General features: G+C 43.1%; 1 protein-coding gene across 5 annotated transcripts in view; it reads right to left on the bottom strand.

The window, feature by feature from the left end:
• The window catches only part of SH3PXD2A (SH3 and PX domains 2A), a 465,726-nt gene that overhangs the window by 93,587 nt on the left and 350,846 nt on the right, over window positions 1-21,293 (bottom strand). For 2 of the 5 annotated variants that reach the window (XM_074999223.1, XM_074999224.1), the window contains one exon: window positions 13,386-13,517. In XM_074999223.1, the coding sequence (XP_074855324.1) occupies window positions 13,386-13,517 (132 nt within the window). Of the gene's footprint in view, window positions 1-13,385; window positions 13,518-13,794; window positions 13,988-14,097; window positions 14,138-21,293 lie in introns of those variants that run through there. The other 3 variants (XM_074999226.1, XM_074999225.1, XM_074999227.1) reach the window with 3 other exon arrangements.

The raw sequence follows: 21,293 nt of genomic DNA, 5'->3' as shown, positions 1-21,293 counted from the left end.
ATCAACAGAATGTGTGGTTTTTAAAAGAATTCTATGGCACTTAAATAGCAGTTTCCCCAACGTTCTATTGAGTGTCTAATTCAGGTACAATTTGTCTGCTTTCTTAATTTTGCCTAATTTTGTTCCAATGCATGCTGGTATTTATACTTTGTCTTTTGGTCACTAAAACTTGTGCGTGATGTTATCCACTATTCAAAAGCCACTGCATATTTATACCAGAGTTGGCTGCATTTTACTGGGATGTGATGTCACCTGCACATCTATATTGTTTGCAGTTCTATAGCAAGGTCAGAGTAACAAATCATTAAAAGGACAGCAAGTCACTGTCTTATCAGGAGGTAGGTGTATTCCTATAGAGTGATTTCATCCATCACAAATGAAGTCCGGGAGACTGTGCCACAATTGCCAAGAAATTAAGAACTTTCACAGTGTAATTATAGCCTTTGAATTTGGTGCCTCAAGTGAAGTTTTCAGGTCACTGTATCAAGGTACAAAAAAAAAAGATGGCCAGGCAATAAACATAGTACTGGCTGGTTTCTCTGTGCAATAGAGCGCCAAGGCAGCCATTCCCATAATAAGCATGGGCCAAAAATGTTAGTCAATACAACCACAATCCAAAAAAGTTTTCTACCAAAAAAAGAGTAAGGTCTTTACAATCAAGAACATGGGGAAGTTCAAGCTTCTAACCTCAGACAGAAGAAAAAACCCTTAACAAATCTTAAGTCACACTCCAACTCCGATTACTGTATGAATTTAATAAGCAAGGTGATTACTTTTACAGGTTTCAGTTCGTTTGAGAAGGGCTGAGTAGTTGGGTTCTGAGGAAAAAACGTGAAAGCCAAAAGGGAAAAAAAGAAAGGAATTTCGGGTTGTAACTGAAACTTGTCTGTTAACGATTATTCCTACCAACTTACTGCCAAGATAATATTAGAAACTGCTTATTTGCTGTACAGCTTGGGGAAAAAAACAAAAACAATCACCCCATCCTTTATTAATCTTGTCCTCAACTGACACAAATATGCACCATCAGTCTTTTCTTTAGATGATTTTAGGCTGGTGTTCAAACCATCAAAAAAGGCCAAAACCAAAACCTGCATGTGCAATCAGTTTTCTGACTGATAAACTAAAAAGAAAATGTTAAATTGGCTATGAGACTCAGATTTAACTAAACTTAAAAAAAACAACAAAAAACCAAAACACAAACAAAAAGAAAACCTAATGTAACACAAGCCTAGGGAAACCACGGTTTTTCAGCTGCTGTAAAACAGCAGAAATTGAACTCCCCCAGCCAATGAAGTTACAGAACTCACTGGAAATCCTTAATATCCTCAGCTCTTCTTAGAGGTTGAAGAAGTCAGGCCACCAGCTCAGCAATGCTGCAAGATGATATTTGGTGGATATAGGAAACCCAATCAAAGTGTTCTAATATGAAAAGCATATCTGTCTTGGAAGCATTTTCTTTGGGAGGTTTCATGGCCCCAAAACTGGCAATGACTATATGAATGGGAGGTAACAAGTAACAGTCCAACAGGGGATGCTGTGTGCAATGGTTTTCCTTTTCGGTTACCATCCTGGACCCTGACCAAGAATGGTTCGTGAAAGCTGGGTGCTTGGCCCACCAACATTCTTGGCCATGAGAGCAACAGTCTAGGACTGAGCCTACTAGAAGGCTGGGAAGGAAGGAGAAAAATTAAAATCAAGAATTGGAATATCTAGTTATTGAAGTTATCTTGTCTTCTAAGCTTCATCCACAAGAGGATAAATGAGAACATGTTTAGGTAGTAGACTGCGTGTGGGAGGTATTGTTACTTGTTACACTGGAGAGGAAAAAGAGTGGGTATGTACTAACAATGCTGAAGTGTCTTTACTAAATGGCATTGTAATTGAGAGGTTTTAAGATGGGTCAGTAACCCCAGCACGTGGCAATTTTCATTGGCACACAAGATGGGAGCTCAGGCCCATTCCTCCTTCTCAATGCATCCAGGAACTTGCTCAAGACTGTCTCCTGAGGATTAACAAAAGACCAGCTAATGCTACCAACCACACCTAAATAAATTAAGGTGCAGCGCTTTACCATTTATTAATGAATCTGTTGCAAGGAGAACTATTAACGACTTTAGGAAGTATTACCAGCACTCAGACCGTTCAGAGGCCAAAAAGTCAAATTTCAGCCCTCTGCCTCAGAAAGATTGCTGACCCCTGTTTTAAGAAGTGGTGCAGGAGTGGCCTACCCCTACTAAAAACAAAAACAGATTATTGGTCTAAATCACTGGTTGGTAAAAGCCTCCTAAGTGTATATAGAACTTCAAGACTAGGACAAAAGCCTTACTAGTGGGAATTTAGATATAATCCAAAAGGTCAATACTTTCGACATTTTGTAGGTCACCATGAGAACAAAATTAACATTTTTGGCTTCTCATGGAAAAGGTGGGGGGAAATATCTTGTATAAATTTAAGCGTTCAGACAATAAGTTACTATAAATCACACAGTACAACACCTGAAGGGCCAGAAGGTAGCATTGGACACCCTGTAGATACAGATGGGGGAAAAAGATAGTTTTCTCCTCCAGATACCTTGAAAAAGGTGATTCTTTCCACAATACTCTCAGCTTTTGGACCCAGAAAATCCTCACGGAACTCTTCAAAACACTGCAGATGCCAGAACCTCCATGCAGGGAAGTGGGTTTACCCTTCACACTGCACCATGATGCTTCCCACTAATAGTCTCAAAAGGCAACAGTTTGAGGGGTAGGGGAAGTGGGAGGACTTTGAGGGGGTTCCATCCTTGTGTGACAGTCACAAAGTCCATGAAGTCTAATGGGGAACCAGCAGGTCCCCAGCTCCAACTGCCCCCTGGCTCCTCACTGAATACCACCAAAATGTAACTTCTTAAGAGCTGTACTGCACTGGACTCCACATCACCATTCCCAAAGAATTATGGGCCTTCAGGCATTAATTCCACCACTTCAACACGTGTAATGGGGAAGGATCCTAAATCACAGAACTGGATGCTCCGACACCTACTAAAGCACAAGGAAACAACTTAAAAAAGGATGTTCAATACACTTGGTGGCTTGCCACAAACTACAGCCCTCTTCGCGTAGCTTAGCTGGGTGTGCCCCACAGGAAGGGCTGAGGTCAGCTGAAACAGACACACTCAAAAAGTGTTTCACTTCAAAACTCCTTCATAACAAGATATAAACTAAGAGAACATCACATGAGACCATCAGGACAACACTGACAACGTTAATCTTAAAAATAAATTTCCACAATGAGCTTATTTGCAAGAATGGTTTTTAAAAAGAAGCAATGGAATTAAAAGGCACTGACAGTGGGGGACAGTAGTGGGAAGTAGGACTTCCTGGGAGAAACCAATGCTACAGAAATTTCCAGTTCTGGGTCACCTCTTCTTCCATACCTCTATTGTTGTTTTCCTTAACTCCTACCTGCTTATTTGACAAAGTTAAATTACTTGGGTTCCCTACAGCGGGCAGAGCTAACAAAAAGGAATCCAAGAAAAAGATCACATATTAGTAAGGCTAGTTGCTATGCAGGGATGAACTGAAGCTGATCTAAATGGGCTATCCATCTCCCTCCATGACCAGCTCAAGCACCAAGCAGGACCCATGTCACTAACTGCTTAACTATGACCATTTCTGTTTGTGCAGAGCGTGCGACCTGGCAGTCCTGGGGGAGCGTTCCTGGTAAGAATATTTACACTGCATGACAGTGTTATCAAATAGCCATTTAATTATTATAGGTGGATTAAACAATCAGTGAAAAGAACTATGCACTACAATTCAAGGAAGCATGACTAGGAGTTATGGGACTCAACCAAAGGAAAATTTAGGTTAAAATCACCAGAATGCAAAAAAAGCCTACCAAGGAACCATACTGGTCACTTAAAAGGTTTACAAGGAGATGAGATAACACTGTGCAGAGACAACGCATCATTGGCAACAAACAAATTCCACTGTCACCAACATGACAGCCCACTGCAATTCTAAGTCCTAAGGTTTTATATTGTTCCATTTTTTGACGGAAACATTGATTAAAAGTTGTAGGGAAAGATGAACAATGTCTTCTCTATCTGGGATAAAAGTGAAAAACCTTTTTTTCCATATCCCACTGCTTTAAGATTTCTGTTTTGTTCCCCTCTTGGTGCATTCCCTTCAGATCTTTGAATACGAGAGCCATGGTCAAAATCCCTCGGTTCTTGAGGTGTTACACTGAAATGAAAAATATCACAAGACTGTTGCACAACAGCAGAACACCAATCATTCATTTTGAATGTCATATCTTGCATCATACTGATTTTTCTTTTGTAACATGGTAGTACTTTGAAGGTCAAACTGAGATCAAGGATTCATTTTGCAAGGCACCATAGAAATACCAAAATGAAAAAAATATCACAAGACTATTTCAAAACATTGGACCACCATGAAGCATTCCATTCTGACTGGTCATTGTGCACCACACTTGTAGACAGTTTTTTTAACATGGTAGTATCAAAAAGGCACAGCTGAGGTTAGGACCTTATGCTAAACATCATAGCAACAGAGTAAGTGTTGGCCACAAAGATTTGCAGTCCAGTTAGGTAAGACAAAGGAAACATTGTTATTCCCATTTTATTGCTATATAACTAAAGTGCAAGGAGATTAAATAGTTTGACAAAGGTCACAGAGCACATCTGCGACAGAGGTTGGAACTGAACCAAAGTTTTAGTGCCTCACCCACGAAATTATCCTTACTAAAGCTTAAATGGTCAAACTCCCCAAATACACACCGATGAAAATAATTGTTGGAAAAGAAAAAAGGGTTAGTGTCTTTGGAGGCATATTTTGGAAACTTCTACCCACTGCTGCCAGCCTAAGGCATAGCCCTTAGTGCAAGGGTGGAAAGTAATTTTTGCTGAGGGGCAACACCATGATTTTTGGGAAATAGTCAGGGACCAGCTCCAGGGAGAAAGGGTTAGGCTGGGGGCTACAGAGTGTATCACAGAGACATACAGTGACCGCGTGCATGCGCGCACATGAGGCTGACACTGTCAGACCAGGTGTGTTTGACAAGTTGCATGTGAGCATGTGTAAGAGGATGTACATACACTGGATCCTGGAGAAGCCTTAGGAATGATGAACTGCCTCTAAGAAGCAGTCATGTGAGATGCCCTTCACACTGAGTATCTCTCCTGGGTGTCCCTCTCCCCACCCCCTGCTCTGCAGCGATGGGATACAGTGGCAGAGGAACACCCTGATTTCAGCACTCCCCTCGTCTCCCCAACCCAAGCACAGCTAACGGGTGGGTCCTGGGAACAGCTCACCTGCAGGTTAGAGCAAGGAGTGGTGGAGGGGCAGATGAAAACACGGCTGCTGCCAGCCATTAGTATTCTTGAACAATTAGCTGGGTGGGCCAAATCCAGCCCATGGGCCACATTTTGCCCAGCCTTGCCTTAGAGTCATTAGACAATGTCTCCCACTCTTGGGCTTCTCAATAGTGGTAAAGAGGAGTGTGGGAAGGATTATTAACCCTGTGATGGGCCTATTTCGGGTATGCACAAAGATTTCCCTCTCATTCAGGGCTTTTTGAAGCAGGCTGCTGCAACAGCATGAGGCCAGTTTCAAGATCCTCTCTGGTGTGGCAAACAGAAGCAGATCTTACCCACGGAAGCTCTTTACCCAATAAGTGCATTAGTCTTTACCGTGCTACAGGACTGCTTGTTATGTGTGATGCTGCAGACTAATATGGCTTCCCCTCTGAGTCTATAGACAATAGCTCTGCAATCATAAAACAAGCACTAAACTGAGTGTACTTTGATTAAACATAGCCTAAACAGCCATAACAACTGATGATACACAGAATGCGTACCTTCTAGCTTCTTGGTCCCTCAGCATTTACAGGAAATGGAGACAGAATTGCCTTTACCACTTATGGCTGGGAGTTCTCAGATTTGTCAACATTGTTCCCATCTGAGTACAATTTCCATCAGCCCAGCCTGACCATCAAAAACTGGTATTACAAGAAGAGAGCAGATGCAATATTGTGCCATAAAAGGCTTTTGCCTGGCAAGGCATTAAAAGCTGTTGATCATTAAGATACCTGGTTTAGCCAAGAGGTGGCAGCCATGACATCTTTCATTTACACAGGAACGAGATCACTCCTAACTATACTTTTATTCTGACAACGGAATTAGCAGTCCATGCTCACCAAAGCTGCGTCAACACGTGCACGCTACTTCGAAGTAGCGGCACCAACTTCGAAATAGCGCCCGTCGCGTCTACACGCATCGGGCGCTATTTCGAAGTTAACTTCGACGTTAGGCGGCGAGACGTCGAAGTCGCTAACCTCATGAGGAGATAGGAATAGCGCCCTACTTCGATGTTCAACGTCGAAGTAGGGACTGTGTAGACGATCCGCGTCCCGCAACGTCGATATTGCTGGGTCCTCCATGGCGGCCATCAGCTGGGGGGTTGAGAGATGCTCTCTCTCCAGCCCCTGCGGGGCTCTATGGTCACCGTGGGCAGCAGCCCATAGCCCAGGGCTTCTGGCTGCTGCTGCGGCAGCTGGGGATCTGTGCTGCAGGCACAGGGTCTGCAACCAGTTGTCAGCTCTGTGTATCTTGTGTTGTTTAGTGCAACTGTGTCTGGGAGGGGCCCTTTAAGGGAGCGGCTTGCTGTTGAGTCCGCCCTGTGACCCTGTCTGCAGCTGTGCCTGGCATCCCTATTTCGATGTGTGCTACTTTGACGTGTAGACGTTCCCTCGCTGTGCCTATTTCAATGTTGGGCTGAGCAACGTCGAAGTTGAACATCGAGGTTGCCGGCCCTGGAGGACGTGTAGACGTTATTCATCGAAATAGACTATTTCGATGTCGCAACATCGAAATAAGCTATTTCGATGTTGGCTGCACGTGTAGACGTAGCCCAAGAGAACAATGCATCTCAAAATACTGCCCTGTGCTCTTTGTCTTACTCTTTAGCAGAGTGACTGTACAACATCTGAGGAGTTAAATTAAATCTTAGCCATTTATCACACTGTACTTCAAAGTATGGGACCTCTAGCGATGCTGAAGGTGCCTGCAAGTATTTAACTACTTTTTGTTCCTATCTTTAAAGAGGATTATATTCTAGTAGCACCTAATGGACCCAGCTGAAATTAGGGCCTTATTGTTTTAGGCATTCTACATATATCCTTGAAGAGCCTGACCACTGAGACCTTTAGGTTTAGGACTATCTAACTAGACCAGCAAGCTACAAGAGGAGGGCAAATTAAGAGAGAGATGAAGTGAGTTACCCAAAGTTAGAGAGCAGGTAATTGGGAAAGTTGGGAATATAAAACTTTGTCAAGTCCCAGACCAGGATCATGCCATCTCATGAAACACTATAATGGAGACTAAGAGAACCAGCAAGCACATTTCCAGCAGAGCATGGAATTACACTTGAAACAGTGTTTAGGATCTCACACACTCAAAATACATTACACATCCAACTGGTAGATGTGCAATCATTTCAGAAGAAACTATGGTAATTGAATTTGCATGAACAGCTTCCCTCCATCCCCCTCAGGAATCCAGTGCAGCACTCAACTTTTGTCAACAAAAAGGGGTCCTTCAAATGAAAGTAGTAAACACTTTGGATCATTGCTTACTATGCTCCGGTAACGTATATCACACCAGCAAACACTGGTCTTCAAGCTCGTGGTATCTACATAACACTAACCAGTGTGCAGTACAACTTTTAGTGAGACAGATTCACTCATCTTAGTGTCCACAATTTTCTTCTCCCTCCATTTTGAAGACTGTATAGGGGACAGAATTTAAGGATATGAAGCTAACCACAGCAAGTTGAGGCAGGATCTGGAAGAGGTGTGCACGACTGTACAGCTCACCAGAAGAAAGGCTGTTTCAAGAGCGAAAAAAAAAGGTGAAAGACAGCTATCTTGGTGGTAAAGGCAGAATCTTTAGATACAAGAGCCAGAAGCCCATGCAGACCAATGATTAACAGGGGAGGGGTGGAGCCTTGTCTGACTGTTTCTTGCAACATATTCGATTTGTTGAGGCCAGTCAGCCATGCAAATAGATGGGATGTATTGTGCCACATGGACAGGAACAAGAGCAACCAACAGCGGAAAACCCACAAGGCTACAAGCAGTCTGTGCTGGAAGAGCAATAGAAGCCTCTAGTCTAGATAGAGGTGGGGGTGTTGGGAAGAGAAGGGTTAAGAGTGAGGCAGATCTGTCTGGGAAGGCAAAGTTTTGGTGGAGGCAAGCTGTTTATACAAAGAAAGAAGGAGCTATGAAGATGCATTTTGTGATTAAGCCTGCACCAGTCATGAATCACAAGCAAACCCGCACAATGAAAATAGGAGCATGTTGCTAGGTGTACAGAAATCCATTAACTTCATGGGGGACAACCATTAAATCTTGGAATTCCTAGATTAGAAAACCATTTGGAAATAGACCTTATGATAAAACAAAACCCTCCAAAATGTAACTTTATATTGCCATACGATAATCTCAGCAAGCTACAAGAAAGAAGCAATTTCCCTTACCAAAGTCTCCCTTGGGCCCTGATAAAATTACACTAGCCATAATAGGTTTATTTTACATATTGTGTGCAATACAATATTGGAAATAGGTCTGTAGTAATGTAATAGCCAAGGAAATAGCTATTGGGTTGTTCAGACCAGCTGAAAATGCCATCCCACATATCTACCACCACAAACGGAAATCCCAATGGGTTATGTATGGAGAACCCTCAATCCCACCCCTCAGATCAAGACAAAAAATGAGGAAAAGGAGTATGAAAGGCAGTCGATAGTAAAGTTATACTTAACGGTCTATCAGGGTTTCCATTACAACTAGCATAGCCACAATTTATAGCTTGAACGTTTCAAGTCACATCCAAACAAAACTTGGCAAGGAGAAAGGTAGCTCATGTCCAATCGCCACCTCCCTCCCTCCTTTGTTTTAAGCAAAAGTTCTACATGGACTGATTCAGTCATTTGTGCTGCAAAGATTGGCAAAATAGCAGAAAGTTTGCTGCATGGATCTTTTGGAGTGGTTAATTTAAAAAGCCACATAGGCTGACTTCCCCCCCCCCCCCCATCACAGAGCTCAATTTTGAACAACATTCTGCAGGAAGATTTTAGTAACATGACTACTCAAAATATTTAATAGATGGGACAAGGACATGGCACATGAGAGTTGTAGCTACAGTTCAGATTGATTTTGAACGTAAAGGACTCTAATTTTCTTTATGCATGGATTGCTGATGGTGAACCAATAGTAAAAAGAAAAACAACTGCACATAGAGAGAGCCTATATACCAAACAAACGAATGGCAGGATAGCTTCCACTACACAGAAACCTTGATGTCAGAGGAAAGTCAAGACAGATTTTTGTACGTGCCAGGAGGGCATTTAAATGCTCTATCATCCTCAAAAGCTGACTGTTGGGTCCATATTTTATGCAGATTGTTAATTGTGGAAACCTTTTAAACTTCATTGGGAATTTGCCAATTAAGACTTGTCTGACATTTGCAGTGACATCAGAATGAAGTGGCCTGTAGGCTTATCTAACAGTCTCAGAAAGGTATTCCAGGTCACACCTTGCTCACTATGATATTAAGGGAGGTGTTTTCAGGTTTATGATGTCTCTTGAACTTGCACTGGGCACAGCAATGTTATTTACCACACACTACGTTTTACTATGGTTGATAAAAAAAAGAAAGTCAGTGTTAGGTATGGGCCCAAGACAAAATTCTGGGACAATGAAAATGTTCAGTTTGGTTTCAATTTCCATCACTTGTCAAGGGGAAAAAAAGTTTGAACCTTGTCTGACTATGTAAGTGCAAAACATGGTTACTTAGGATGATCGTAGCCTTTCAATGGTCCTCAACTCTGTGCTGGGGTACTCAGGGAGTTTAGCATACACCAGTCAATCAATCATTTGGTGTGTTGAGTAGCCCATTAGTCCCAAAGTTAATGGAGTGCATTCTGTAAAGTTTACATAATCTCAGTTTTAGGCCCAGGTTTCTCATCCTTGATTGTTACCTCATGGCTTGAAAATTGTACTAAAATTTCAGTCACCAGAGGTGGCTTTCCAAGGGGAAGTGGTACCAAGATCTACTACACAGACTCCCTGAAAAGTTCTATGCCAAATTCCAGTGAGCAAGAGATTGTAATTAGGAATCCTTAAGGTGGCCACATTCTGTTTGCAGTTCACCTGATTGTTGCAAAGTATTGATCACCTAACCATATGGTGCAGATAATACAGAATGTGGTAGCCTGATTTCAGAGTCTAGAAGGTAACTGATACAACTGTTGGCAAAGGACAAAATAAAAAGAAATTGAAGCTCATCTAAGGAGAAAGTGGGCAGCACCATATGTAAGAAGCTTAACTTCAGAATGTTGGCATGCATGATGACAACTCATTTAGCTAATTGAGCCATGTTTGGCCTTTTATAAAGGGAATAAATGGATTTGCTTTACAAAGCTAATCTCTCTTGGAGGGCAAAAACCCATGCAATACTTGGTATTTCTGCAGTGTCAGACACACACGCCTACTGGGGCAGTTTAATGACCAGGGATTTTTTCTTTAAATCACAACTAACTATGTACTTCATATGCAATTTTCCTAAAGCACCGATAACACAGAGCTAGACAGGTTCTATATAAACGACATTTTCCATACTCTAACAGGTTTTCATCAAAGGTTGTAAGACGACACTGGTAAAAAGATGTCCAATGCACTTGACAAGACAAGACATTCAGTTGGATGGTGACATTCTGAACTACACACTTAACTATACAGTTGTTTGTACCTGTGGGTAGCTCATCACTAACATTTGAAGTAACATTCATACTGCTTTACTAGGTTTTCACCTGCCTGGACCTGAATCTATGATACAATCAAGGTCAAAGAAATCAAATTGGATTCAATTTTCCACATTTAACCAAGGTCACATTTCTATGTATTACACTTTTTAAAATAAAATCCAAAAAGCAATTTTCTTTGGGCACGTGTAATTACGCTGTCTTGAAGAAAATAACCAATAAATCTCTTGTCCATCACTAGCTGGTGTTCATTTACCTGTCAGCCACAACTCAGATTTTTTTCTGAGTTTGAAAGAAGTCTCAGGATTTTTGGTTTTCGCTAGTTGTGCATGCGCCTTTTTTTTTAAATCTGAAAAGGCCATTCTTGTGATATTTCCAACCTGGCCAAAGCCAGGAATTTCTGAAAAGTCATAGGAATTTTGTTCTTGAGAAAGCTGCAACCCAATTCCTCAGCCAGAGGTTGAGTCAAACATCCAGATCTAATGATTGCTTCACACCCCCATCCTTACGGTCCCCTACTAATACTCATCACCTCTATTCTACAGGAGAGTGTCTATAAGCAAACTCCCTCAATGTTTCCCAGTCTGGTCAGGTCAGTGACTGGGGACCCCTTTATTTATGGGTCAAAAATCTTCACATTCCCCTTTATATCTACTGTAAAAGAAAGAAATAGATCAACACTACGCTGCTAACATTTATGCCTGGACTGAAGGATGCAGGGAAGGAGGGGGTAAGAGGGAACAACTCTCCAGACAACTCTATTGGACTTCAGATTATTTTAAGAGAGACTTCAACCCTAATCCCTGTGATTTTACTTAAATGAGTAAATGGAAGACCATGCATTTTTATAGCAATATCATTTTATATCATTTTTGGACCACAATCTCACTTAATGCCAACATTCAACCTTAGCAACAATCAAAGTCTTTAATACCACAAGGACCTGTACTTCCTCAGCACAGCAGGGAAGCTGAACTGAAATGCCCTTGCTTTTCCCCTCTCTAGAAATCAGTAAGTCAAGGATGACTGAACAGTCCAGATTCCCTTGATGGTTATTTTTGGAACCAAAACTAGAAATGAGACTGTATCATGGACATAAAGGAGAACTGCTACAATAAGGCCTTTATATACTGGCCTTTGGATGCACATAGGTAACTCATCACCACTGACTGGGAGCTAGTGGAATTGGATAATTAACAGTACCCTTCTCAACAATTACCATAATGGCAATTTTATGGCATCTTTTCCCTCCTTCACTCATAATCACCTCTTAATTAGGTAGACTGTGTTGACCTCTTTACTAATTTTTCAAAAAGCACAGTATTGTATATTCCCAAGACCATAATGGCTTCACAAGGGAGTGTCTGTGTTTTCCAAAACACACACACTATACTTTTAACGCTGCTCTAGTCACCTGGCAGGCTAACAGTTCCTCGAGTGCATTGCTTGCACGTAGATGGAGGGTGTGAGCCTTATGAAAAAATGTGGAACTGCTGCCCAGTGAAAACGTTAGTGTTCAGGACTCACTTCAAATCAATCCAGAGTCAATTTGGAAAGGGTGGATGTTTGACACTGACTAGGACATTTCTCTGTTAAATTCTGAGAAAAGCGGAGCACTCAACTCCCCTGGTAGTCAATGGGATTTGCTAGTGCTCATCTCTGAAGATTAAGACTTTGGTCTGAGAAAGTACCAAGTAGTGTAATGGCTCCTCTGGGTAAAACACATTTTAAAAAAAGGCTCTGAATCCAAAATCTTGGGCAACAATTTTGTTTGGATGTATTAGGATTCACTGGAGTGGGACCATGTGCAGAAATAAATGGGCATAAAGTTAGTCAACAGTTTTAGTGCTACAAGTGTAGACACGTGGCTTCTAAAGCATTTCATTAGACTGGCTGAAGAGCAGACTTCCAGGAGGCAAAGCCGATACACAGTCTAACCAAATCACTTGCCAAAATGTCATTTTCCAGAGATTCCTATTTTCATTTCCCTGATTATTCTAGGCACGGCATAAAAAGGGAATTTTCACCTATGTTGCTATTAGGGAAGCTCCCATTCTCTGCCTTCAAGAGGCCACACCAATACTTTTGCAAGTGGCAATTTTAAAGTTTTATTGACTCTACATAGTCTCATCTCTACATTTTGGGCGACAGCTGAGCTGTCAAGCCAAGTTTTCATCCCAAGTAAGTTTTTACAGCCGTGCTATAAATCCCCCCCAAATAGTAATTAGTAATGGAAATGCTGACAGATCCTCATAAAAAAGTGACAGCAAAGCAACGCATTATTGTAATAAGTATGTGTATGTGGATCCTTCTTTCTGCCCAGTTTAGTTTTCCATTAATGTACATTGGCTAATTAACAAATCAAGCTTATGAGACATTCTTACAGTAGAAGGCAACATTTTGGCCCTCAGCCCAAACCAACAGGGGAAACTTCAACGTCCTCAGCCAGTCACAGTACCAGATGGAGCTAATGTATAGTTACATGAAGTGACGTGAGAATGAAAGAAAGCAACAAGCAACCAGACCAAAGAGAAATAAAATAGGCATGTGTCTCACCGCTTTCGTTTTTCTCTATTACATCCACGACTTCCCCAGCCTGAAGGCTGATCTCAGAGTTCTCCTGTTTCTCATAGCTGGACACCACCACATATTGCTCCAGGATCATGGGTTCAGAGCTAGCATCAGCACCTGGGGAAGGGAAAAAGCAAGCTGTGAGCCAGCTTCCAGCCATGGCTCCTCGAGAGCGACCTCCGTCCATCCAATTCATGATAGGCCAATTTGTCACCGCCGTCAAGCCAATCAGAACAAAACCTTGGCTCGCAGCATATCCCCAAATGGCTGGCCATATAGAAACAGCTTCCTCTGGCCCACAACCCAGCAGCACAGAGGAACATGGAGAGGAAGAAAAAAGTTTAAAGCATAGTGAATTAATCACAAAGTTTCACGATAGATTCTGAACATAAACCTCTTCCCAACATGGTTGCCACAATCCTTGTCCCCATTCAGAGAGAAAAATCCCGGGTACGAGCAGCATAAATCCACAGCAGAGCTATCCCCCCCAGGAAATCAAAAGAAAAAACAAACAGTTCTCCCCTCGGAGGCTCAGCTCCTTCTCCACTCTTGAAGGCTTGAGCAGTAAGTCAAGAGGGGGCTCTGGATGCCAATCACATTCGTCTGCACTGCAGCCCTTAAATAGAAACACATGAGCAGGACTGACTAAGGGGGGGGTGGAGAAAGGAGAGAGGGGGAGGGCGGAGAGACTGTTTACTTGAAACAGAAGAATCGTTACAGTGCCAGATTCTTATTAACACAGCCACCCCCTCAGCTGCCTTTTCCAAAGGTTTTGCAGTTATCCCAACCCCCCCCTCCCCCACGCGTCAAGTATAACGGACGCAGAGCTCCACATACTGCTTTGTAGGAGATGAACAGCAGAAATCTCAACACAGGTCTGATTTTTCTGCCCCTTTTAGTTTTTAAGAGGTTTGCTAGCTAGCACAAGGAACTATTTCTTCCATGCTCCTTCTAGTTTCCTCCCCCCACCCCCGCTGGTTTCCCCACAACCCGAAACACACCCACACCCCTCTTGTTGGTTTCTTTTTGCTTTTCTAACTAATGCCAATTGTGTGTTAAAGTTGAGCTACAACACAGGCATGTTCCACCTCTAGAGATGGAGGGAGAGTTTTCTGCCATGTAGCAAGCTGCAGAAGACTCAAGAATCGCCTTAACTCATCTTTCAACTGCAACATCAAAGCACATAGGGCCACACCACTGCCAAACGGACAGACAGGAAGACATTGCATACACAATGTTGCAGAGAGAAAGGCTATTTCTGAAGCCAACAAAAAACCAGAGGAGGATGCTATTCTTTTGAAGTAGATTCCCTACGCAGAAAGCATCAAGGATTGCCTTGTTTACGGACAGCAAACATGAAAAACATTTGCCAAAGCTTATTTGTATTACCGCAATGGCCACAGGCCATAATGGATAGGAGCCCTGATGTGTTAAGCACTCTATGTAGTGGAGATGCCTGCTGTAATCCAAAGAAACAAGACAGACAACAGATGGCATGGGAAAGTGACATAGAGGGTCTTGCTCAATGTCAAACTATAGGTCAGTGGCAAAAATCAAAATAAAATTCAAGCCTTCAAGTCCCAGTTCAATACACGAGCCACTAGACTGTTCTACCTTTGCTCTGTTGGGAGGTGAATGTAATCAATGGAACTATTTAACCACTACTCCTCAGAAGATCATGATCAGCACTGTACTTACACAGCCTCCATATTATCTTTGTTTAGATATGCAAATTGGATTCTACAGACAAAGATCAGTCTAGGAAATTTCTCTTTCCTTTCTTCTTCAAAGCAACTAATGCCTCACCCATTCAATTTGTCATTACACTGACTTGTGAAACTAAGGTCCTTAGTCCAGCCTTTCCTTGAAAGAATACTATTGGAGTGTTTCCTTTCGGTCCAGGCTTGGGAGGATCAGGAAAAAAATATCCCTTCAGTATGTCCAGCTAAACCACATACAGTCAGAGGACCTTTTCAGTGTATTAAAAAAACCCCATCATTTCCTTGTCAGTGAATTTTCAGCTCACAAAAAGCAAAGAGTGGAGCATCACCAAGAACAGAATGGCTGACTCCTCATGCACATATCAAAAACGTGGAGGACAAAAAGCTGCACCTCATGTGGCAAGTATCGCAAGATGTTGTAATGTGTACATAGGTTATCTGTTGCGTATACAAGTGTTTAGCTGCCAAGACCAGGGAATTTATATTAGACCTTGTCTTGACAGATAACTGTTAAAGAAACTGATCATGGAACTAAAAATTAAGTAAAAGTGATCATTACTGCAAAATTTGTACATATGAACAAAACGAGAGAGATCAGAATATCAGGCGTGTGTATATATGTACACACTTGTAAAAGCCACTTTCACAAAGCTGAAAGCCCAGATGATGGGACTCATAATGAAGGAAAAATTTAATGAGGAAGATGTTAAGTAATTCCAAATGATCGTTCACACTATACTGGACATTCAAAAAGCCAAAATTGAGGACAGCTGTGGCCCTACTGGTTATAAAACCCAGGTTTAGAAGGGATATGAAGGTAGCTATAAGCTCCTCTCTACACATGCAAGTTTTTCCCTCCCAGGTGACAGAATGACATCATGCAAGTGAGTGCCTGTTGCCTGGGAAGACTTGGGGACATTGCCGTGGGCAGCTCCGGTAAGGGAGGCAGGGTAGAGTTTGGGTCACCTCTGCGAATGGGCAAGTGGAGAAGCTGGGAACAGCTGCCACTGCCAGTCCATGGCTGGGAAGGATAGTGCTGCTCAGAGCAGAGCTCTACCACCACTACCCCCTCCCTAGCCCAGGGGTGGAGAGTCAGTAGTGGCAGTCGGAGATCAGTTCTGAGAGGCACCTTCCCTCCCTGCCATGGCATGGAGGTGATGGTTGCTTCCAGCTCCTTCCCTCCCAGGCAGGTGTGGGAGAGACGTGGGGATGGCCATACGGTTCCCCAGCCATGCCCAGGAAGAGACAGGGGTTGGTCAGTGTAACGAGCCCGGAGCACATATCACTTATTTTTATGTATAAATATAAAGGGGGTGGGGGGAGTAGAGTGTCTGCAGTAATGAATATAAAAATCAGAAGCTGGTATTTTTGATAATTAATAGAGAACACAAAGCGACACAAGGAGAAATCTACAGCCATTAGCATAAAGGAGGAAGGGCTTTTTAAAAAGTATATTAAGGGTACATCTACACTAGCACACTGCGTCAAAGTAAGAACATCGAAATAGGCTACTTCAACATGTATTGTTTACACATCCTCCAGGGTTGGTGCCGTAGATGTTCAACATCTACGTAGCGATAGGGAATGACAAAAAGAGCCGCCCCGGAAGGAAATGCGGAGTGTCCACACACACACACACACACTCCGTGGAAATAAGGGGCCAGCAGCCTGTGACCCCGTCTGCAGGCTTTGGACTAGCCCTTCTGGGGTACCAGCAAGCTGCTCCCTTAAAGGGCCCCTCCCAGAAACACTCTGCCTGCACAGCACGAGGTCCACAGAGCTGACAACTGGTTGCCGACCCCATGCACACAGCATGGGCCCCCAGTTGCAGCAGCAGCAGCAGCTGCCAGAAGCCCTGGGCTAAAAGGGCTGCTGCACGTGGTGACCATAGAGCCCTGCAGGGGCTGGACAGAGCGTCTCTCAAACCCTCAGCTTACGGCCGCCATGGAGGATCCCGCTATTTCGATGTAGCGGGGTGCGGATCATCTACACATGCCCTAATTTGATGTTGAACGTCGAAGTAGGGTGCTATTCCCATCTTTGGGTAGGAATAGTGATTTCGGCATCTCGCTGCCTAACGTCTATTTCAACGTTGAAAAAGCACATGGTGCGCGTGGATGCAACACGTGCTATTTCGACGTTGTGCCAGCTATTTCGAAGTAGCCGGCTAGTGTAGACGCACCCAAAGAACAAAACACCCTCAACAATGGTACTGATCTATTACTAGATGGAAATAGCAAAAAATCAGTAAGAAAAATATTTTTTGTATTTTGTTTTAACAAATAGGTCTGTTCTCTATTGTGCAGGGCAGAAATTGATGCAGCTGTATCCCTCCATTCCATTAACATCTTCCTGAGATACTAAAACCAGCAGCAACTGAGATTAGACATTATTTAAATCAGCAGCGCTGGAAAACTTGCATCTGAGTTGATGAGAAGCTCATTGGACCGTTAATCTTCATTTTCAATAAGTCCTGAAGCGATGGAAAAGTTCCAGAAGACTGGAAGAAAGTGAATGTTGTGCCAATTTTTAAAAAAGGAGTAAGTGGGATGACTTGAACAATTATAGGCCTGTTACTCAGACATTGATCCTAAGCAAGATAATGGAGTAGCTGATGTGGGACTCAATAAAAATGGAATTAAAAAAGAGGACAATGTAATAAGTGAGAATCAGTGGGGGTTTATAGAAAATGGATTCTGTCAAGCAAACTTGATATTTTATGAAATTACAAGATTGGTAGATACAAACAGTGTTGATGGAAGGTATTTATTCCTGTAAAGTATTGAACTGGGCACTCCAGGATTTGTATTAATTAAAAATACTAAGAGATAGAACAAGGTACACATTAAACGCATTAGGAACTGACCAATAGGCCTCACATTGTAATTGTAAAGGGGGAATAGTCATCAAGAGTATGCTCTTCAAGTGGGGTCATGCAGCGATTTGTTCTTGGCCCTAGGCTAGTTAACATTTTAGCATTTCTGCCAAATTAATAAGACACTGATAAGTTTGTGATGACAAAATACTGTGGTGGGGGAGAGGTAAATATAATGATGAAACACTAAAGAAATCTGCATTGCTTGATAAACTGGGCACAAGCACAGTGTTTTCATATGCTAAAGAGTAAGCGCTTGCCACTATGGCCAAAGAACACAGGCCATCTCTCACAGGATGGTTGGTTATTCTGGGAAGCAGTGACTCCGGAAGAGATCTGGGGGTCCTTGTGGATAATCAGCTGAACATGCACTCCCAGGGCAACAGTAGAGCCAGAGTCAATGTGATACCATGGTGCATAAATAGTGGAATCCAAGGAGGAACACAACTTATTTGGCACAGGTATAACCATTGATGGATTTCTACAGCCTGTTCAAACACACACCCAGAATTCAAGAAGGATGTTGATAAATTGGAAAAGGTCAGAGCAAAAAAAGTCACAACAATGAAAAGTCTGGAAAACTTGCCTGGTCATAGGCCAGTGTTTCCCAACTGTCTCAGTCATATGACAGATTTCAATGAGAAACAATTCCATGGCGCACAGTTTTTTCAGCTGCATTGATTGTAAGTAAATGTGAAATTTATAAACATTTACTGTGGTTAGAGTCTAACTGGAGAGATGTGCAACTCAGTAGTGCATACAAGCTAAACAAGGATCAAACACATGAATGTTTCGAATCCACCACAGAATACACCATCTTGGACAGCAAACAGACATTTTCAAAATTTGCTCAATGCTATCCGAGGGGTGTTGGGTAAAGTGAGTAACCACTGAAAGCAGGCTCCCCTCACTGCCAGCCTGTTGAATCTGGGACACTGCATTTAAACCATGTCTCAGTTCCAACAGGCTCCTGCTCTCCCTTCTACACCTTAGCCAGGGAGTGGGGGTAGGTTCCCTGCCAGCTCATTCAGGCTAGGAAGCAGCATTTCAGTTGCCTTCTAGTGTGAATGGGATTCTACAGACAGCATTTTCCCCTCGCAGTGGCTCTGTAAAAAGCTACCGTGTGTGTGTTGGGAGGGGGGAATTGATGACCTTGCACCAGCTGTGGCTCAAGCAGCAAGGCTGCCCAAGTCCCAGCTGGCACAGGGTTCATTGGATTTTCCTTCCCCCCTGTGCCAGCTGGGACTCAGGCAGCCTTGCTGCCTGAGCCACAGCTGGTGCTGAGTCATCAATTTCCCCCACCTACCTGCGATGGCTCTGCAAATTCCCACAGCAAGGGGAAACTGTGGAAGTTTCACTGCACACTTGGACAGTTCTCTCAGCACACTGGTTGAAAACCACTCTTATAGTCTATGAATACCTACACAAGGAAAATAGTTAATAAGCTCTACAGTCTAGCTGAGAAAGGCATAAGACAATCCAGTGGCTATGAACTGTGGCTAGAAGTAGTAGGCATCCTTCAGTCTGCATAGACTATGGATCGCACCCTTCAAAGTTTCAATTGAGAATTTCATTTACAGCATCTATTGCAACTAAGACAACCCACATAACAGTGACAGTCCTTGCTGCATCTCTTGCAGATGTAGTGGGTGTCTGGCAAGTCCTTATTGTGCTTTCTGTGCGCTCGCTTCTCCTCTGCTAGCTGTCTGATCTTCATCTCGCCCTTCTGAAGGCCCTTGTGTAACCCCTGCCTCCATCTGCTGCGGTCATCTGCTAGTTCTTCCCAGTTGTCCAGCTCGATGTCTACCTCTCCGAGGTCTCCCTTGCAGGCATCTTTGTAGCGCAGCTGGGGGCATCTGGGAGCTCTTTTGCCAGAGGCTAGCTCACCATACAGGATGTCTATGGGAATCCTTTCATCATTCATCCTGTGGCTAGAAATAAGGTACATTTTTCATGGGGAAAGTAGTGTGGATCTATCTTAGGGCTCATGTACTGTCATAGCAAAGAATGTTTAAAGAGTGATTTATAAAGCATTCCAACATGATGGGCTCTAACTTCCCTGCTTAGACCCTGGCAATATTTTAAAGAAACCTTATTGAAGGCTCAGAAACAGCTGATATGGGACAGGCTGAAGGACTCAATACTTTTTTTGGCCTCCATCTTCACAGACAAGGTCAGTTCCCAGACCAGAGCACTAGGCAATGCAGTATGGGAAGGAGGTGGGCAGCCCTCAGTGGGGAAAGAACAGGTTAAGAGCTACTCAGAAAAGCTAGTGGTACACAAATCCATGGGTACAGATATAATGCACTCAAGAACACTGAGGGAATTGGCAGATGTCATTGCAAAGCCTTTGGCTATTATCTTTGAAAACTCATGGGAATCTGAAGAGGTCATGGATGACTGGGAAAGGCAAACATAGTACCCATCTTTTATAAAAGGGAAAGGACCATTTCAGGAACTATAGACCAGTCAGCATTACCTCAGTCCCTGGAAAAAAAATCAGACGGGATCCTCAAGGAATCCATTTTGGAGCACTTGGAAGAGGGGAAGTGATCAAGAGTAGTCAACATGGATTCATCAAGGGCAACTCATGCCTGACCAATCTGATTAGCTTCTATGAGGTAACTAGCTCTGTGGATAAGGGGAAGTCAATGGATGTGACATAACTTGACTTCAAAGTTTTTGACAGTCTCCCACAATATTCTTGCCCATAAGTTAAGGAAGTATAGAGTGGATAAATGGACTGTAAAGTAGATAGAAAGCTGGCTAGATGGTCAGGCCCAATCTGGTTGGCGGTGGGTTTCAAATGGAATACCCCAAGGATCAGTTCTAGGGCCGGTAGTGTTCAACATCTTTATTAACGGGCTGGATGAGGGGATGAATTGTACCCTGCAAATGACACCAAACTAGGAGGACAGACTGACAGACATGTTGGAGGATAAGGATATGGTCCATAGTGACCTAGATAAATTGGAGGATTGGGCCAAAAGTAATCTTATGAGGTTCAACAAGGACAAGTGCAGATTCCTGCACTTGGGACAGAAGAATCCCAAGCATCGTTACAGGCTGGGGACCGACTGGCTAAGCAGCAGTACAGAAGAAAAGGACCTAGGGATTACAGCAGATGAGGCTGGATACGACTCAGGGTGCCCTTGTAGCCAAGAAAGCTAATGGCATAGTGGGGTGCATTAGGAGGAGCATTTCTAGCAGATCTATAGAAGTTACTATTCCCCGCTATTTGGCGCTTTGTGAGGTCACATCTGGAGTAATGCATCCAGTTCTGGGTCCCTCAGTATA

The sequence above is a fragment of the Carettochelys insculpta genome, chromosome 7, assembly GCF_033958435.1.
Source record: "Carettochelys insculpta isolate YL-2023 chromosome 7, ASM3395843v1, whole genome shotgun sequence".
Taxonomy (NCBI): Eukaryota; Metazoa; Chordata; order Testudines; family Carettochelyidae; genus Carettochelys; species Carettochelys insculpta.
The sequence above is the reverse complement of the archived record's forward strand: the minus strand, read 5'-3'. Positions and strand labels throughout refer to the sequence as shown.